The sequence below is a fragment of the Camelus dromedarius genome, chromosome 17, assembly GCF_036321535.1.
Source record: "Camelus dromedarius isolate mCamDro1 chromosome 17, mCamDro1.pat, whole genome shotgun sequence".
Taxonomy (NCBI): domain Eukaryota; kingdom Metazoa; phylum Chordata; class Mammalia; order Artiodactyla; family Camelidae; genus Camelus; species Camelus dromedarius.
In genome coordinates this window covers 25,898,070-25,917,194 of record NC_087452.1, presented here as the reverse complement: position 1 = coordinate 25,917,194, position 19,125 = coordinate 25,898,070, and the positions used below count along the sequence as shown (strand labels likewise).

The 19,125-nt window shown below is 41.4% G+C and overlaps 1 protein-coding gene across 8 annotated transcripts in view; it reads right to left on the bottom strand.

Moving 5' to 3' along the window:
- Positions 1-19,125, bottom strand: part of FHIT (fragile histidine triad diadenosine triphosphatase) — a 1,253,474-nt gene that overhangs the window by 147,917 nt on the left and 1,086,432 nt on the right. For all 8 annotated transcript variants that reach the window (XM_031470657.2, XM_064496362.1, XM_010980945.3 and 5 more), the window contains one exon: positions 12,355-12,423. In XM_031470657.2, the coding sequence (XP_031326517.1) occupies positions 12,355-12,423 (69 nt within the window). The remainder of the gene's footprint in view (positions 1-12,354; positions 12,424-19,125) is intronic.

Sequence of the window (19,125 nt, the reverse complement as noted above, 5' to 3'; positions counted from 1 at the left end):
GGAAGGAAGACAGTCCCCAGGAAAAGGGGGTAGGGTTGCAGCTGGTAAAGGAAAGCCAGAGAGCTGAGGAATGGGAGAACCTGCCTCTGAATTCAGAGAGTTGGGGAGTCAGCTGAACAGGTATCTCTTGAGAACCTCCTCCATCAGATGGTGGGAATTATCAGGTTGTGAGGAGGTAGAAAGGACAAAGGTAAACATCTCTGGGAGTTCACAGAGGTGGCAGAGTGAAAGAGAACCCAGATCCTGGAACCAGAAAGCCTGAGTATGACTCTCAGGTCTGTTTCTTCTTTTTTCTGTGACCTCAGAAAAATTTATGTGCCTCAGTTTTCTTATTTCTCTGTTGGAAGTAAACATAACTCACTCCCCCATCTTGTATGTTATCGGCTGCATTAACTCACCAGCATGCTGATGTCAAAATCTACCATATGCTCCTTCTCCACTGGACAGTATCACCAACCAAAGAAAATCTTGTCCCTAACCTCTCTTAAAACATCTGGTTCAGCCAAGATGACCAGCAGATGAAACTCCTTCAAGCTCCTCACACTGTTGAATTTGAGATGAAATCTCAAAGAAGAAATTATCTCAGTGCCCCCAAGGAAGGAAGGTAAATGGTAGACACATCATGTGGAGGGAAAATGTTTCAAGAAAGCAAGTCAGATGGCTTATTTCAGGTTATTTCAGGGGAAAAAAAATTCAGCCTCCACTTTCACATCAACTGATAACGGCCAAGATGACTGGAGAAGCCAACCGGAAGTTCACACATGGATTTGACTCAGATCTGCAAACACCTCTTCAATAACTCCAAAGAGTTTTCTAAGAAGAATCCAAATTATTTTAAGGGAAAAAGAAGATGCCGAAACAAGGCTTCATTTCAGTGCAGAGGGAATAATCTAGGAGTCCCTTAGTTCCTGCTAAGGGAAGAAGAATTTCCAGCAGGTACTGGTGCAGCTGGCCTACAAGGTATTTATGGTCCTCTGAGAGTTGTAAGCAAGGACTGTTTCGTTTTGAGGGATAAAAAAAAAAAAAGGCAGCAATTTCCTTGTAAATATTTTAGTGTGCTATCATGACATGCATGCACTATAAGGCATGCAAAAGTATCTAAGAGGTTCAGTGCAAAAAGCCAGCTTAGAAAGGATGACCTTGGGAATTGTAGAAGCTTGGCTAGAGAGTGTTGATGACCGCCGTGTTTAAAAAAAAGAAAAAGAAAAGAAAGAAAGAAAGAAAAAGAAAAGAAAAGAAAAAACACCTATAAAAAGGCATTATAATAAAGTGCCCAGCTGGGGGCTAGTAGGTTATATCCTAAAAGCAGAGAAAATATCTAACTATGGAAAATGCCAATTTCCTACATTTTAAGTCTTACATACTTGATTAGCAGTGGCATATCAAGAGCCTATAGGGTTTAATTGAAATCCAAGAGGTGGGGTGTATATGTGTGTGTGTATGAATGTCTCTAAGGTTGAACAGAGATCTGGCAACTTTTCAAGGTTGAGCACTGGAAGGCACAGTCTCTAAGAAAATCAGTTATTTCATTATTCCTGCATTTTCCACAAAAAGAAAGATAATATTTTCCTCACACAAAAGGCTTTAAAGTTAAACAGGCTTTCGTGTAAACAAGCTTGACCCTGAGCTGGTTATAAGATAAGGGCGAACGCTCACCCACTGTGAGGCTTAGCTTCAATATAATGGTATCAGTAACACGTACCCTGTAAGGTTTACGACGATTAAAGTAATGCATGCGTAGCACCCAGTATAGAGTCCAGCCCATTGTGGGTGCTCATTAAATAACTGTAACAATTTTATTCTATTATTATTTTTCATTAGACCCCTCCCTAGGAACAAAGATTAAGAACTAGAGTTGTTTATTACTGTTAATCTATTGTTTGTTACTGTGAACCCAATGCTGTTGGATTTTTTTCCTCCTAATTTAAATATGAGACACATGAAAGACATTGAGATGTAAATAGCAAATTCAACATTAAAGAACTTGTAATAAATTACTGTACTGACCTAAGGTATAGAATTTAGAGCTACGTAGGTATAGGAGCCTTTTCTAGATTTTTCTTGGTTAGAAAGAGAATCAGGCATCTCTCAACTTGCTCCTCGAAATCAGGGGCTCATAAAAATCTCTAAAAAGATCTGTTTCCCAGTAAGCTAAAGCAATTTGAAAGTCTTAGAATAAAATCCTTAGCCAGAACTTCTTCTCGGAAGAGACTTCCTCACTGTGTTTGAATGTCTGGATCGTGCGGGCTGCATACTTGGGGCAGCTTAGAAGTTTAATGTGCTCACAAATTACTGAGCTGCTATGTCTCGGAAGGGTTCTCACCCACAGGCACACATGATGACAGTCACTGGTAATGACATTGAACCCGCACGATTGCCTCTTGATGGGTTCTTAGGATTTGGAAAAACTCCTGGGTCTCCGAGAAGGTGGTCGCTGGCCAGTCAGACTCCTCACTCACCCCCACCAACTCCTTAGTCTGACGCGTGCTCAGGATGAGGCGGACGATGAAGATGATGACGATGACGACGACAGTAGTGCTAACAACTACACAAATCGTAAAAGCTGCTAGGTACCGAGCATCAGCTGACCACCAGGCATTGTTTGCAGGCTTTATACGTAATAACACATAATTATCACAGCAGCCCCGCCATAATCCCCATTATACAGATGAAGAAATTAACACACAGAATAGTTTGGCAACTTGTTCAAGGACACAGAGCTGAGCATGAACACCAAGTAATCTGGCTTGAAAGCCCTAGTGTGTTTTTTTTTTTTCCCCCTTTAATTAAAAAAAAAATGGGGGGTGGGGGAGGAAAGGTAATTAGGTTTATTTATTTACTTATCTTTAATGGAGGTGCTGGGGATTGAACCCAGGACCTCGTGCATGCTAAGCAGGCACTCTACCCATGAGCTATAATCTTCCCCCGAGAGCCTCAGTCTTAACCCCAAGATGATAATACCTCAAAAGGACATTTAATGTGTTTCTTTGCAAAAGTGGAACAAGAACCTGAATAATGTTTGATTGGGTCACCCACAGAAAAGCTATAGTCTTCAGAAACAATGATCAAAATAGTATGGTGGCTTATCTGTCCTCCAAAATTCATGGATTACCATGGGAGCATCCCTGGTGAAATCAGTAGCCAAAAGATTTTTTTAAAAAGTAAATTCTGTGTAGAGGGATCCATTTGGCCATCTTTGAGGTCATTTCATCTTTAAAGCTTCAACAAAGTCTTGATCAAGGATGATGGAACCTAACTCAATTGTTTGATTATGCAATTCCTGTGTTATGATTTTCAGGACCAGGAAAAATAAATTAGTATCCCCTGGATTTGGAGGGTCAGGGTGAAAAAAAACTGAGAGGTTTTACATCAAATTACACTTTATGAAAACTAATGAAGCTAACTGGGTTTAATAAATTCTGGAACCACACCATCCATTTTGGTAGGCACTAGCCACATGCAGCTAGTCTTAGGTTGAGATGTGCTGGAAATGTAAAATACACACGGTACTTAAAGAATTTATACAAAAAGAGGATGTGACTATCTCATTAATAATGGCTTATATTAGTTACATGTTGAAATGATACTATTTGGGTTGTAATGGGTTAAAAATTGTACCATTATAGTTAATGTCACCTATTTCTTTTCTCTCATTTTAACGTAGCCACTAAAACACTTCAAATTACATATGTAATTCACATTGTATTTCTGCTGGGCAGTGCTGCTTTAGAACACAATGTGCAAAGTACAGACTGGGAACACTGATGATGGACATCACCTGATGGTGACAAGAAGGATGCCCACATTGTGGGTATCCAAGCTGGGATTCCAAATGCCAGGCTGTATTTCCAGGGCTCTCTGTGCCTTCTTTGAAGCGCGCAACTCGGAGCCCTATTCCTCTTCTCTGCTCACACATGACCCATGATAGTTTCAAAGAACAAGTCCTGCTCCAACCTAAGGGGTAAGGGGATTAACTTATAAAGGTTATTTGAAATAATATTATCATTGTTTTGTCTAACATAGGACAGATGATAATTGAAAAGCAAAAGTGATTTTAAATGCTTTGGGCTTTTCACTAATTATCAGAGAAATGCAAATCAAAACTACAATGAGGTATCACCTCACACCAGTCAGAATGGCCGTCATTCAAAAATCCACAAATGACAAATGCTGGAGAGGCTGTGGAGAAAGGGGAACCCGGCTACACTGCTGGTGGGAATGCAGTTTGGTGCAGCCACTGTGGAAAACAGTGTGGAGATTCCTCAAAAGACTATGAATAGACTTACCATATGACCCAGGAATCCCGCTCCTGGGCTTGTATCCAGAAGGAACCCTACTTCAGGATGACACCTGCACCCCAATGTTCATAGCAGCACTATTTACAATAGCCAAAACATGGAAACAGCCTAAATGTCCATCAACAGGTGACTGGATAAAGAAGATGTGGTATATTTATACAATGGAGTACTACTCAGCCATAAAAACGGACAACATAATGCCATTTGCAGCAACATGGATGCTCCTGGAGAATGTCATTCTAAGTGAAGTAAGCCAGAAAGAGAAAGAAAAATACCATATGAGATCACTCATATGTGGAATCTAAAAAACAAAAACAAAAACAAACAAACAAAAACAAAGCGTAAATACAGGACAGAAATAGACTCATAGACAGAGAATACAGACTTGTGGTTGCCAGGGGGGTGGAGGGTGGGAAGGGATAGACCGGGATTTCAAAATTGTAGAATAGACTACACTGTATAGCACAGGGAAATATACACAAAATGTTATGATAACTCACAGAGAAAAAAATGTGACAATGAGTGTGTATATGTCCATGAATAACTGAAAAATTGTGCTGAACACTGGAATTTGACACAACATTGTAAAATGATTATAAATCAATAAAAAATGTTAAAAAAAAAAACAAATCTGAATCACTCTGTTAAAAAAAAATGCTTTGGGCTTTAACATTGAATTAATTTTTATCTTCCTTTCCCCTCTAATTCTTACTTATTTTGCTTCTCTTCTTTAAAAGAGAGATCAAGTCAAATGTTTGGGAGCTTTTCTCTTTGAGGCCATTATAATTTATACTGATACAAAAATGTCAGTGCTTAATTCATATCTCTTTTTTTCTTATTGCATTTATCCATTTCTGCTCATAACTTATTCCTCCTGCAACTTTGTTTCCGTCTCTATTACCCACACTCTCAATTCTCTAAGTAAACTGATTTATAAAAAAATTCTTATGTGAGATCTCGATAGTGGATCATAGGCTCCAAAGTTATCAAAACTTTCTGGACACTCTTCTCCAGTGACTTTTCATTGATAGCTATGCCAAGAACCTTGATGATAAACCTAATTAAGACTTTGAAAAACACACAAGCGGCGCAGTCTTCAAGTACTGATGTTAACTGAGGTTTGACACAATTATCAGTGACTGAAAACAGCACTGTGAGAAGCAGGCAGGGGACAGATAGACACCCTGGCAAGAAGGACTTCTTGGAGCAAATATTCTCCATCTTAACTAGCAAGCATCCTACAGATCTCTGCTGGAACATGTCTGTTTCGAGAGAGAATTCTCTGTGGAGGGCACACAACAAAGCCTTATTTAGAAAATAATGAAGAAGGACCACATGGAGCACTTTGATGGAGTGGTTTTAGGGATAGACTGGCATGTTGTTAACTTCTTCTTGCTTATTCCTCCCCACTGTGTAGCTGAGCACATTCAAATGAGAGAGAACAGCAGCTCTGGGAAAACAGACAGGGTGGCAGTTCTCGAAGCTGATCCTGGGAAAAACCATAAAGGCCGCATCCTTTGGCTTGAGGCTTATCCTATAGATCCCTGTGCTCCATCATCTTGCTACTCTTCTGCCCTCTCTCATTCCTTTTGTCCTCTTAAGAGTCCAAAGACTTCATGATTTTCTCGGGAGGCCCCCAGCCCACCATCACCACCATTTATAGCTCTTCATGCTTCTCAACATTCCTCATGACAGACTCCATCAAAGGTGACTAATCTGAATTATGCCTTCCCTGAATTCTTATCTTTACTAAGAAAAAGGGGTGGGAATAATTTTTTTAAGCAGATAAATGTTTCTCTGGTAGTTTTTATGTTTCTCTTTTCCAAAGGACACAGAGATTTAATTCAGTAAGAATCTGATCTAGGTGAGGGTAAACCAGATGTCTACCAAGTTCTCTTGTCATTAAAATAGGTATCCACAGAGCACTGAGAGATTCATTCAGGGAGAATTTGAGGTTAGAGATCATTAAATTATCACTACTATAAGAAAAATTACCATTACTATATATTTGTTAGTTATATCACATCCAGCTTCTTTGAGTTAAAAGTTCTCATGAGTTTAAGAAGAACCAAAGGGGTTCTTAACTTTATTCTTCACAAGAGTTAATAGTTTTCAATCCGAAATTCTCAAACACTAGAAAACTCGTCCCTTAGTATGCGGACATCATTGAACTCAGAGGGAAAAAAAAAAGGCTAATTAACTGTCTCAGTGAAACATTCCTTCCCTTTTGCAGAGTCAACTGGGGACCCGTGGACTTTGAGCCCATTGTCAAATGGTGTGTGAAAGAGACCCAAGTTCAACAATAAATATTATCAGCAATATAATCGTTCTCTCCGGCCCTGAGGGCCAAATGACCTGCATTTTAGCAAATTGATTTTGTTCATGCATTTTGTTAAGCCAAGCAATTGCTTCCCATGATATGCTTGAACCCACAGTTGCTCTATGAAATTCATGGTTGAGTTTGTCCAGTTTCTGATTGCTATTCCCATTTGCTTTAATAATAGTCACTTCCTTCATCAGTAATGGGTTTTATACAGTGCACAATCACAACTCTTCAATGTCACCCATAAACGTTGAATGAATTGTCCAATGCAGTTATGAGCGTTGCTTATTTGGGACACTGCTAGGGTAAGCCTTACTGAATTAATGAGATCATGTACCATGGCATTAGGCAATGGTTGTTTCCATCCCCCACATTAGCTATACATGCTCCCTTATCCAAGGACCCATTTATGTCATTATCATCATGTTCATCAACTCGTCACGATAATGGAGTTCAGAGAAGGCCTCATATAATTCATGGAAACTGAAATAACATAGATATAGAAAGGGTTTAAGAGCACCAGATAAATAAGATCTGCACAGAGAACCACAAAGAAAGAGCTTTATAAGAGATTCTGCCTTGGAAAGGATGAAGTTTGAACCGAGTTTTGAGGGAGAGGACAGAGACTCATCCTCTGAAGTGAGGAAGACAAATTATGAACAAAATGCAAAAAGACAAATTCAGGACAGAGAGCTGGAGGAAGAGCAGATAAAGATACAATCAGAAATGATAATCAAGCCTGGAAAGAAAGGGAGAGAGACTCTCAGCCTGCTTTCAGTAAATTCCACACCTGTATCTGTTCCCGACACGCAAGTCTAGGTTTGGGGGGAGGCAAGTTGCTTATCAGCTTTCACACATGCCTACCAGACTTGCTTAGCAATCAGACAAGGTTTATAATTACTTCAGCAAGCCCTTATGATATGCCATGATTTGCAGCTGTTTGTACACTGATTTCTGACCAACAGACTTCATTCCATCAGTGCTGCATTAAATTAACCTCGGATGGCTGATCTCACCATGTCAGAATGTCACCAGTGTAGGTATGAGTAAATAAAGTGACTTTCTGCAAACCAAGATGTTCTCTCCTTTTCTTTTTTAATGAGGGGGAGGTAATTGGGTCTATTTATTTATATTTGGAGGAGGTACTAGGGATTGAACCCAGGACCTCATGAATGCTAAGCACGTGCTCTACTGCTTGAGCTATACTCTCCCCACCCCTCCTTTTAAATTATATAAGGATCAGTAGGGGAATGTCAAGTTCCTCTATTTCAATGTCCTGTTTTTTCATGTATTCATTCATTTGACAGGTATTTATTTACTATTCCTATACCAGATTAGGTCCCTGTCCTCATGGCTCTGCAGTGTAGTTGGAGATGCAGGCACTGAATAATGAACTAATAAATGATTTCAAGTGTGATAAATGTTACAAAAGGAAATAAACATGGAAATAGGACAGTCTTCCCATGGAGTGGATAGAAGATTAGTTACATTAGACGGAGTGGGGAGGTGGGAAATCGGTGAAAAGGACTCTTTGAGGAGATAATACACGGACTGAGATTTGGAAGAAGATGTGAAGCCATATGAAGGGCAAGAGAAGATGGAAGAAGTTACAGGCAAAGACGACGACATGTGCAAAGTCCCTGAGGTGGGAACAAGAATTAGGTACTTGACAAAAGCAAGCAGAGAGAGAGAGAGAGAGAATGAGACTAACAGGAGCAGGGGAGGTGGGCAGACTCACTACTGAAGTTAAAGCACTCACCCAAGGCCAGAGCATTGTCAACAAGTAAGCAAGGAGGTGGGATGGATGTTACAGATTAGCAGCACACAGACGAGACAGAGGGTCCTGGGGACTAGTAATGTATGACTTGTAGAGAGAAGAGGAGTAGCCCGTGAAATACGCAGGAATCTCAAACTTAAATGTCTTCAGGGGTCAGGCAGGTGTTATAAACCAGCGAGGCAATCCAGGTAAGGGCAGGGAGTGATAGTGACCCGGAGAATGAGTGACAGGCCTAAAAGCATCCAGATTCATTAAAAAATACTTTGCAGGCAAAACAAAGCATGTCTTTAAATAATACTTCGCAAGCAAAATAAAACACGTGTGAGGAGGTAAGCGAAGCCCGTGGAACAACAGTATGCAACAGCCAGCTTGAGGAAAAGCAGGAAGTAGGCTGGGAATGAGCAAAATTCATTACAGCGTGGTCTCATATAATTCAAGGAAGAGTTAATACATTTCCATGAACTGAACAAGAAAGAATGTGTTTTACTAAGCAATGATCCAAATGCTCTAATATCCACAACAACAAAAACCCTATACTATTTGTTACACAACTTGCATAATCTAAAAAGAGAGGTAATCATCAGATGGCCAGATAAGTAAAGACAGGAATCACGGAAGTATGTGGTCCATCCAAGAACTGAACGTACAAGTCCTCCTGAAGAATCCTAGCCATCCACACTGCTCGCATAGATCCCAGGATGAGAAGCTCACCCCCTTGCAAGGCACTCTGCGTGTTCAGAACTTTCTATCGTTTTGACCTGTTGTTATGTCGAATTGATATCTGCCTCCTTGATGCCTTGCAGTCCCAAATCTGCCCTCTGCAGCACACAGAACATATGTAATACTTTTTCTACCTGCCAGCCCTTCAGGTATTTAGAAACAGAGACCCCCGTCACTGTCTTCCCTCTACAAGCCTTCCCTTCTTAAAACAGAACAACTTCACCTTCAGTGACTCCCCAGGTAACCATTTCCAGCCTCTGTCATCTCAATCACCTTTCCGTGAACCTTCTCCGGTTTGTCACCATCCCTCTGCAAACAGTGCCCAGGGAGAACACAACATTCCTAGCCAATTTATAATCTAGACGTTCTCTAGGCATCATTTTCTATTTCGGCAGCAGTAGGAATACAATTACATTTTATGGAGCTCAGCCTCCTGCTGTCCCTGCTCCCACGCCCCACCCTCCAAGGCCTTCTGTTGGCTGTATTTCATGGAGAGATGCACCATCTAGAGTGAGTCCTCCCGTCAGTATAAAGAACACCCCCCTCATCATGCCGTCATTTCAAATTAAGATCGATCCGTCTAATGTACATTCCGTCTTGCACCAATAATGCCAGTACCATGCTTCATGCTTCTCATGCTACCTCCTAAACATTATCTTATTACGTCCTCAAACTGGGGAAGTATTTTTGTACAAAGAGGAAGATGAATCTCAGAATGAGTGGTTCAAGACAGAGGGAAAATTGGAAACCTGCCCCTTGAAAAGAATGCTAGATGGGGGCATCCAATGACCTGGCTTTGAGTCCAGGTTCTCCATCTACCCACCATTGCTGGTTTCTGTTTTTTTTTTTAAACAAAACTAATAATGGTACTAAGAACAGATACAGTTACTTATTAATAAACACCTAGCATGTACCAATCCCTACAGGAGGCTTTTCATGAACAGTATGTCATAGATTACAGGCAACCATCTTTTGATGTGTATATATTATATATTGTCTCCATTTTAAAGAAAAGGGTGTTAAAAGCTAGAATTTAAATGACTTGACCAGTGTCACACAATTAGTAGGTGCCACTGGGGTGTGAACCTAATTCTGCCTGACCCCAAAGTTCAATCTCTTCACAGTCTGGCGCCACAATCTCCCTTAGTGGGTACTTACGACTTAGCAATTGATAGGGGAACAACAACAACAGAAACTTTTAGTAATTACTTCTCCTGAGATGCTTCTCCAAATAGAGGGGAGGTAGGAACATGTGTTGCTTCACTTGTGGGGCTCGAGACACTGGGAGAGTTTGCACACGAGGGCAAACGAGTAAGGAGGAGAGAAACGCGACACGCCGGCCTCCACCTTAGACATCGGGTCTCCAACTGGGCTGAAGTGCAGCCCGGCAGCTTCTGTCACAAGCACATTTGGCATATAAACAAGATTCCAAGGTGACAGTTCAGCCTAAGAAAACAGTGTTTTCAAGCACTTCTAATACCACTTTAGCAGTATTCACTTGTATATAAATCATGTGCTAATTTATTCATTAAAATAGCCTGTACTTGGCAACAATTTATTAACCTTAGTTTATGCTAATAAGATCAGTACTTGTATTTTTTAAAAATGCATCTTTATAATTACTCCATAATTCTGATTTTCTTCCAACTCGAACTAAGCTCTTCCTAACCCCAAACTACATTCCACATCCAATGAAAATTAAGCTCAAAATAAAGTATTACAGGATACAGTTTTCAGAGAGCACAAATTTGGGAGAAAGCCTCTTTCCAAATCTAGCCATGCATCAGAATTTCCTGGGGACTTTCTTGTGCTCATATGAGCTACTGATTCCTACGTACCCCTCTAATATACTGGACCAGTATCTCCAGGGATAGGACCTCATGGGAATTGAGATTTGCGGCAGTTGGTCCCAGACCAGCACTTAGGGATCAGTGATTAGAGCCTATTTACCCTACACAGGTCTACTGCAGTCCTTGGAAAACCAAGGCTGCATAAGATAGGGAGTTATGTCCCAAAGGCATGATCACTAGTCACCTCAAAGGGTCCAGTGAGTCCCAGAAAAATTAATTATACATCTCATTATTAACTTTTGACCTCTCATTCTTTATTTTCAGGGTCTGGGTAGCCATTTTAACACCCAGTTACTGCAAAGAAACTATAAATACTACAAAGATGCATTAAAAAACCTTGTAAGTATATTTAAAAAATAGTGTTCTATCGGACTGCTGAAAACCAAGTCGGAATATCCCAGGGGTAGAGCCATGTGACAAAGAACCAAAATTGTAAGATGTACCTTAAACATCGTTCTCTAAGGGTTAGGACAGGAGTGTCCAACAGACGGCTAAAATGGCTCCTCTCTCCTATGTGATACTCATGGCAGACATGGCTAATCAATCACAGCACTTCTCCTTGTTGCATCCAGAAACAGCCTCAAAGCCTTTTCCAAGCAAGCACTCCCGGGCACCACTGCCATCCCATCAGCTCTTATACATGGGAAGCACATTTCCCCTTCCCTGGCTAGTCTAAGTAGTCAAACCAAAATGATCTTCTTACAGGTGACATCAGCATAGCCACAAACAACATGGGATACGCCCCACGTAGCGCAGACAGACATCTGAAGGTTCTCATGTAAACCAGGCTCCGGGACCAGACCCCTGGCTCCTGCTGTTCATCTTTATAGTGGTTTCACATATATCTTTCAATGGACGTATCTAGACTCACATTAACTGTTAAATACTTATGGTTACACACTTATCATCGAAACCAGCCTAGCTATTGCTGACCATCAGTCCAAGTTCCACTCTGAATAAATGCTGTTAGAGAAGACAAACTGAGTTCCATAGTGTTTTTAAAATTAAATGTAGTATTTGACCAAAAATACCATGTATCCATCTGCTTGATTTCCATTGACGGCACTACAGATTATCTCCTATGAAGCCTCCGGGCTGTATTCTCCATGCAAATGTTTAGTGCCGTGGTCAATGACAGGACAGAAATTACAAGGACACTTGGTTTCTGCCAGATTTCATCTGAGAAAGAAAATTATAATCCACTTGCCTTCTATTCCTGAAACAGTCACTCTCGGCTCCTGGGCCTCTGCCGCCACTTCCCAAATCTTACTGGGAGGAATCCCTTTTAAGACCATAGATCCAGGGTGATACCTGGTTCATTAGGTTGACTTCATCACAGTGACAGGCCCTGTGATCAAACAATAAGACCAGAGAGAGCAGACCTACCTCATCATAGATGCTGTCATTCCTGTGAAAGTCTCCAGCCTTCCTCGGAAGAACGTGGATGTGAACATGCTGAAAATGTACAAGAAAGAAAAAAAATGAAATGTGATTATCTCCCCCACAGATTTCTAGACTTGACAGTGATGCTCTCCTGAAGCCCAATTACTCCTCATTGGTTCCTGCTGGATTATTTTTCAGAGGAAGATGATGACCACCTTCAGTAACCATGTCTGAAATATGCAGAGAATACAGAGGCAGAAAACAAGAGAGAACAACATGGTGGCATATATGAGAGTCTGAGTGAAATGCCAGAGTGTTTTAGGGGCTCTGTGGAATTATTCAGAGTTGCCAATCTTGGTTGTATTTAGCCAGTGCTCTGAAATGACAGCATGTCTTAAAAGGTGACCACAGCGACTGTGAAGCCGACGAGAAATAAGAATTGGCTAACGGAGAGTGCATAAAAAAGCAGATGACTGAGAGTAGAAAGGAGTATGGACCTACAGAAAAGGCGCTTCAAATAATAATTTTATAATAGTAATATAAATAGTTCTCACTTATTAAGCATTTAATTTCTATGATAAGAAAGCTCTGTGATTGGCATTTATCTCATTTAATGCTCTGAATTATTCCGTGATGCAGGTACTACTATGATTTACACTTTACAGATGAGGAAATCTACACTCAGAGAGGTCAAGACCCCACAGGAAGTAGTAGGTAGGGTCAGCCCAGGTAGCCAGCCCATCTGGCTCTTACCCCCACATTCTTCAGCAGCACATAACACTGATTCGGGGAAGTTAATCTTTTAAACGGCCCATTTCTCCAGTCTACTAAAGTGCCAAGGTAATCTACATAGCAATGCGATTATGCAGAGATCATGAATCAAGGCACGCGGCATATCTAATTCCATATATCCTTCAAGGCTAAACTGCCATTTGAAAGTTTTACTTGCCAAATAGCCTCTATTGTACCTCAGCTGAAGTTAAACCTCATTCCTGCCCTTGAGCTGCGTCCCGCGTCATTACAAACCTTGGGGAGGAATGCAAAAGCAAAAAGCCTAAATGAGGAACCGTAGGTGAAGAATCAAACCCAGCCTCTCATCACACCCACCCCTTCTTGATTACAGTGATCAGGCTCCAGGCCTCCAAAGAGCCTCAGGAGAACACGAGATTAAGTGTCCCTGGGGCTTTGCTACGCGAGGAGGGGAAAATGATATGCTGTTAAAGCAGAGGCTGGGAACAAGGAGGTCCAAGGTGAACGAAGCAGAGAGGAGCTTCGCATCAGCCCCTGAGCACAGGGTCCCCAAAGAACAACATGGTTTCCCAGAATATTCTCCAGTCCATGACGGAGCCAGGCATGGATCCCTCAGCAACTGGGAAGAGCGCTCATCTAAATCACAAAGGCTATGTGAGCAGTGGGAGACAGGGAGGAAAAACCAACGGGAAAAATACATCACAAACCACCCGTGAAACCAAATTCTTAGAAGGAAGCAGTGCAGGCTGGGTCCAGGCTGAAGCTGACGGATGCACACGGACTGGCTGACTTACCAAGATGGGAAAACGCCGCGGTACAAGGAAACAGGCCACCTTAAGAAGGAAGTGTCACTCGGTCCTTATTCCCCAAACCTGCAGCTACCCTTCCCCTCCTTTCTCTCCTCCTTTCCTCCTCTTCGCCTTCTTTCCTCCTCTCCTCCCTCCCTTCTACCCAACCATCCATCCATCATCTCCCTTGTACTTTCTAGTAACCAGGTATCCCAGACCAGTGTTCTGTAGCCAAACCACCTAATGCAAGTCCTGGACCCCCACTTACTAGCTGTGTGGCCTTGCCTCATAGGCCTAGATGTCAGTATCTTCATCTCTAATGCGGATTGCCACCGTTTCAGCCCCACGGAGCTTTTAGGATCAAATCTGCTAAGCACGCTGCTGAGGACATGGTACTTAACACATGTAACTGCAGTAGCATTACTCTGATTTTTCATTTATGTTTATTATTATTTTTTTAACAGGCAGACCAAGTTGCAGACCAAGTAGGGATCACGTTCAGTGGTGGCTTCCCACACCAGTAGGGAAGGTATTTCAGAAGCTCCTTGAATGGGACATGGTTATAGTTACTCTGTTGCTAAAGCTTATTTCTGTCACTCTGATTAGTGGCTCAAATCTGAGTGTCAGCTCAGGGCTTGGTGAAAAACAGATCACCGGGCTCCCCAAATTTGTATTTCTAACAAACTCCTGGGGACGCCAATGTTGCTGCTCCAGGGCCATACTTTGAGAAACAGTAGTCCAGACTATCCACCTGGCTCCAGACCTCTTCTGAAAATGTGCTAATGCCACCACCAAGGTCACCCACTGCTTTGCCAGATCTACTGCATCACGGGAGACCCACGACTAAATGCTTTCCTGGCTTCTGCTGTCTGGTCACCCTTTGAGCCTGGTCCTTAGGAATATGGCCGTTCTTGCCACTTATGACATACAGGTAGCTGTGAACTCACATTAGGGGGACCTCCTGGGTCAACTCACCCCACCCCTCTTTTTCTTTACCTTCCTCTCCTGGGTTTAGTGTTCAGGGCTCTCTCTACAGACTCTGTTACCACCCCGTCCTGGAAACGCCACTCTTGATCATTGGTAACCACTTTAAATTCACCGTGACATGGATGACAGCAAATAGCTCACTGTATAGGTGATTTTCCCCAAGGGCATAGATCTCAACCCAGCCTGATATCTTGACATAAATTCTTAAGTTACAGACTGATCACAAGATCCTGACAACTCACTCAGCTTCTCAGAAACGGGAAATCATATGATAAAGCCAGCTCAAAACCCTGCTGTTGTCAAGGACTACCACAGCCAAGGCCTTCCAACAGAATGGCATTCTGATAAAAACTCCATGAACAGCACACTCAAGGATAATTTGACATAATTTGTTCATAGTGAATTCATACTGAGCTTTGGTGATCACAGTTTACTTTTCCAAGTGCTAACAAAATCTCTAAATTTTGTTAGGGTTTATTTTTTTTTTGCTAGGGTATAAATTTTGCTGGGGTTTCAAGGAGTGTAGCTGCTTGAGTTGGAAGAGCACTTAAAAAAAAAATCCATGATACACTACACACCAAAAAAATGTTCACGGCCAATGAAAATTTCACCATCTGAAAGACACACAGTTAACTTTGTTCAGTCAGCAATCCAGAAGCTTATTCAATTATGGAAATCTCTGCTCTTCATTCATATAACATCTATTCACATTGTTCTAATACTTACATTTATTCATGCAAAAATATTTATAACTAGGTGCTGTTCTGGAAACCAAGGATATAGTAATGAACAAGACAAAAGTCCCTGCCTCCACAGAGCTACGCTGGAATGGGTGATGCAGAAAATAAACCAGCCAATAAATATTCAATTTAATTTCTGGTGGCAATAAATATCATGAAAAAAACAAAAACAAAAACTAATGGGCAGAGCTGAAAATGCAGAAATGGGATACTTCAACGTTTGAAGTTTGATAAGAGACATAGCAGGACTCAGTTTAAGGATATAGCAGAGAAGGGGGCAAAAACAAGAGAAGGTAGGTTCTAAAGCTGATGGAAGAAGGAATTTCAAGAAGGAGGGTGTCATCAACAGTGTTTGCGCTGTTGAAAGCTTGAATTGGTTGCGCTGAAATCGGGAGGATAAAACTTAACTAAAAAGCACATGACAAGATGTTCAACCTCATCCGTCATTAGTAAAATGAAAATAAAAACCACACTGAGCTATCTCTGAGCATTTGATAGGAGAGCAATATAAACAAAATAATAAGTGTTGGTGAGAATATGGAGAGATGGAGCCTTCATACCCTGTCGATGGGAATGGAAAAAGGCGCCGTTTTGGAAAATAGTTTGGAATGTCCTCAAAAAGTTCAACACAGAGTGACCCAGGATTATACTTCTAAGTATGGACCCAAGGGATATGAAAACATGAACACACAAAAACTCGTACATGAGTCTTTACAGAAGTATTATTCATAATAGCTTAAAGGGGGAAAACAATTCAAATGCCCACCAAGGAATGAATGTATACAGAAAACGTGGTATAGCCAGACAATGGAATATGATTTGGCCACAGAAAGGAATGAAGTACTGCGAAGTGAAAGAACTGCGCTAAGCGAATCATGCTAAGTGAAAGAAGCCAGACACGAAAGGGCCGATACTGTCTCACTCCATCTCTACGAAGTGCCCAGAACAGGCGACTTCATAGAGGTAGAAGGTAAACTAGCAGTTGTCCGGGTGCAGTGGGGGGTGACTGCCCACCGGGGGTTACATTTCTCTCCAGGATGATGAATATATTCTAAAATGAGAGTCATGATGGGTAGTTGTACAACTTTGTAAGTTTACTAGGAAAACATGGAATCGTACACTTTAAAAAGAGTGAATTTTATGGTATATGAATTATATTTCAATAAAACTCCTTAAAAAAAAAAACTGGTGGATTTAAGAGAGAGTAGAAGGAGAAAGGGAGATACATAAGCACAAATTTTCCAAGGAAAAGGCATTTTGCAAGGAAATCAGTGGCCGCAGTTGCAGAGGAGGGAGGAAATCAATTTTGAGGAAATACTGGTTAAAGGTTCCTGAGCCTACCAGTTTCTACAATTATTATTATTATTATTATTATTATTATTATTATTATTATTATTATTATTATTATTATTATTTTATCATCATCATCACCATCCTCAATAGGAGTGATGTTGTTAGTATTTATTGAATGCTAGTCCCTGGGCTGATTTGTAGTGTTATTTCAATGAATCCTCACAATACTGCCTAGAGGTAGTTAATAAATGCATCACCATTTCCGGGTGACAAGATAGACCACAGAGATTAAGTGACTTCTTTCAGGTAACAAAACATTCCAAAGAGGTTAAGCAACTTAGCCAAGCTGCTGCAGGGAGTGACCATGAGCTGAAATGTAAACCTGAGTCTGTCAGCAGATGCCAGAGCATTTGCTCCTCACCATCAAACGGCACTGGCCCTCAGGAGGCCACTCTGCCTCCCCCAGTTCCAGATATAAGGACACCTCTTTGCTGTGGCTTCCTGATGCCTCTCCCAGGTATCGTGATTTCTCGGTAATGTCTTTCATCACAAGTCCTTTTGGACTAACATCCATTGTGGGACGGGATGTGCCTTTGCCTGGAGACTGCAATTCACTTAAAGCAGGGGTGTGATCGCCTAAGTCCCATTTCTATCTCATGTCTTCCTAGTGCAAAGCCATACCCAAGATAATAGAGATCAGCCAAGTTGTTCAGTGCCAAGTCTTTTTTTCCCCCCCAAATGTATAAATGTTATGTAACTTGCACCAAGCAGCAGATCCACCCCTTCCTGGCTCACCTGCTTGAGCAAATTTAGGCTTTAAAGGACCTTTCCATTATTTTTTCTCCTAGTATAGAATCTCTCTGAGCTTTAGTACCTTGACAACATTTTCACAGGTCCTGCCTCTTCTGTTCTACCTGTGTGCCTCCTTCCATGCTTCTGAACACATCTACTTTACCCCCTACTCACCTGAAGATGGTCAGTAAGTCACAGTGATGTCTTTTGTCCTTGTCAGAATATATTATAATTCAGCTATAAGGGATAAAATCATGGCAGGGGAAAGGGCAGACAAGGATGGAGACAGAGAGCTTCCCAGCGCCGTAACTACTGTCCATCTACCTCCACCAGGTGTCCTAGTGTGAACCCCTCTCCCTTAGACCAATGGCTAACCACAGAAGGCAACATGGTTCTATAGAATAATAAACACACTGCCATGGGAGGCAGATAATGTGTCCCTCCAGTATGTCCATGCCCTAATCCCTGGGCTGGTGAACAGGTTAGGTTATATAGCAAAGGAGAATTCAGGCTGCAGGAGGACTGATGTTGCTACCAGCTGACCTTAAAATGGGTAGAGTATGAATGATCCTGGGTTATCCACCTGCACCTGAGGCAATCACTTAAAGATGGAAGAAGGTAGACATACTCAAAATTTTAAACTTTGTGCTTCAAAGGATACAGTCAAGAAAGTGAAAAGGCAACCCACAGACTGGGAGAAAATTTTTTCCTGCAAATCATACAGCTGAGAAGGGACCTGTACCTAGGACATATAAGGACATATTACAACTCAGTAATAGAAAGACAAAAATCCCAGCTGAAAAGAAAAATAGGCAAAGGATGAACAGGCATTTGTCCAAAGAAGATGCATAAATAGCCAATAAACATAGGAACAGTGTTTGCAGGCCATCCTCTACAAAAACTGCACAAGAGCCTGCCTCCCTCCTTCCCTTTCTTCTCTGCTTCCCACCCTAGAGGCAGATGAGAATATTTAAAACCAGAAGAAAGAAGATTTCCCAGCATGAAACATACTGCTAGTTAGGGGTCATATAGTTTATCATCCAAAGGGGAACTTTTTGAGTGAGAGAGTGACAGGAAATATTGTACATGACTTCACGGGCCTGTTTATAACTTAAGATGGTCCCCAACTTAACAACAGTGCTACTTACAAGTTTTTTTTTTTTTCACTTTAAGATGGTGTGAAAATGATACACATTCAGTCGAGATAATACTTTGATTTTTGAATTTTGATCTTTTCCCAGGCGAACACCATGTGTGGTCTGATGACCTCTCATGATGCTGGGCAGTGGCAGCCCCGCAGCTACCAGGCAGCCACTCGATTAAACAAGAGTAAGCGACAAATACACTCACAACCACCTGTACCCAGACAACCGTTCTGTTTGCCACTTTCAGGAAAGTCGTCCATAAATTCCACGAGATAGTCA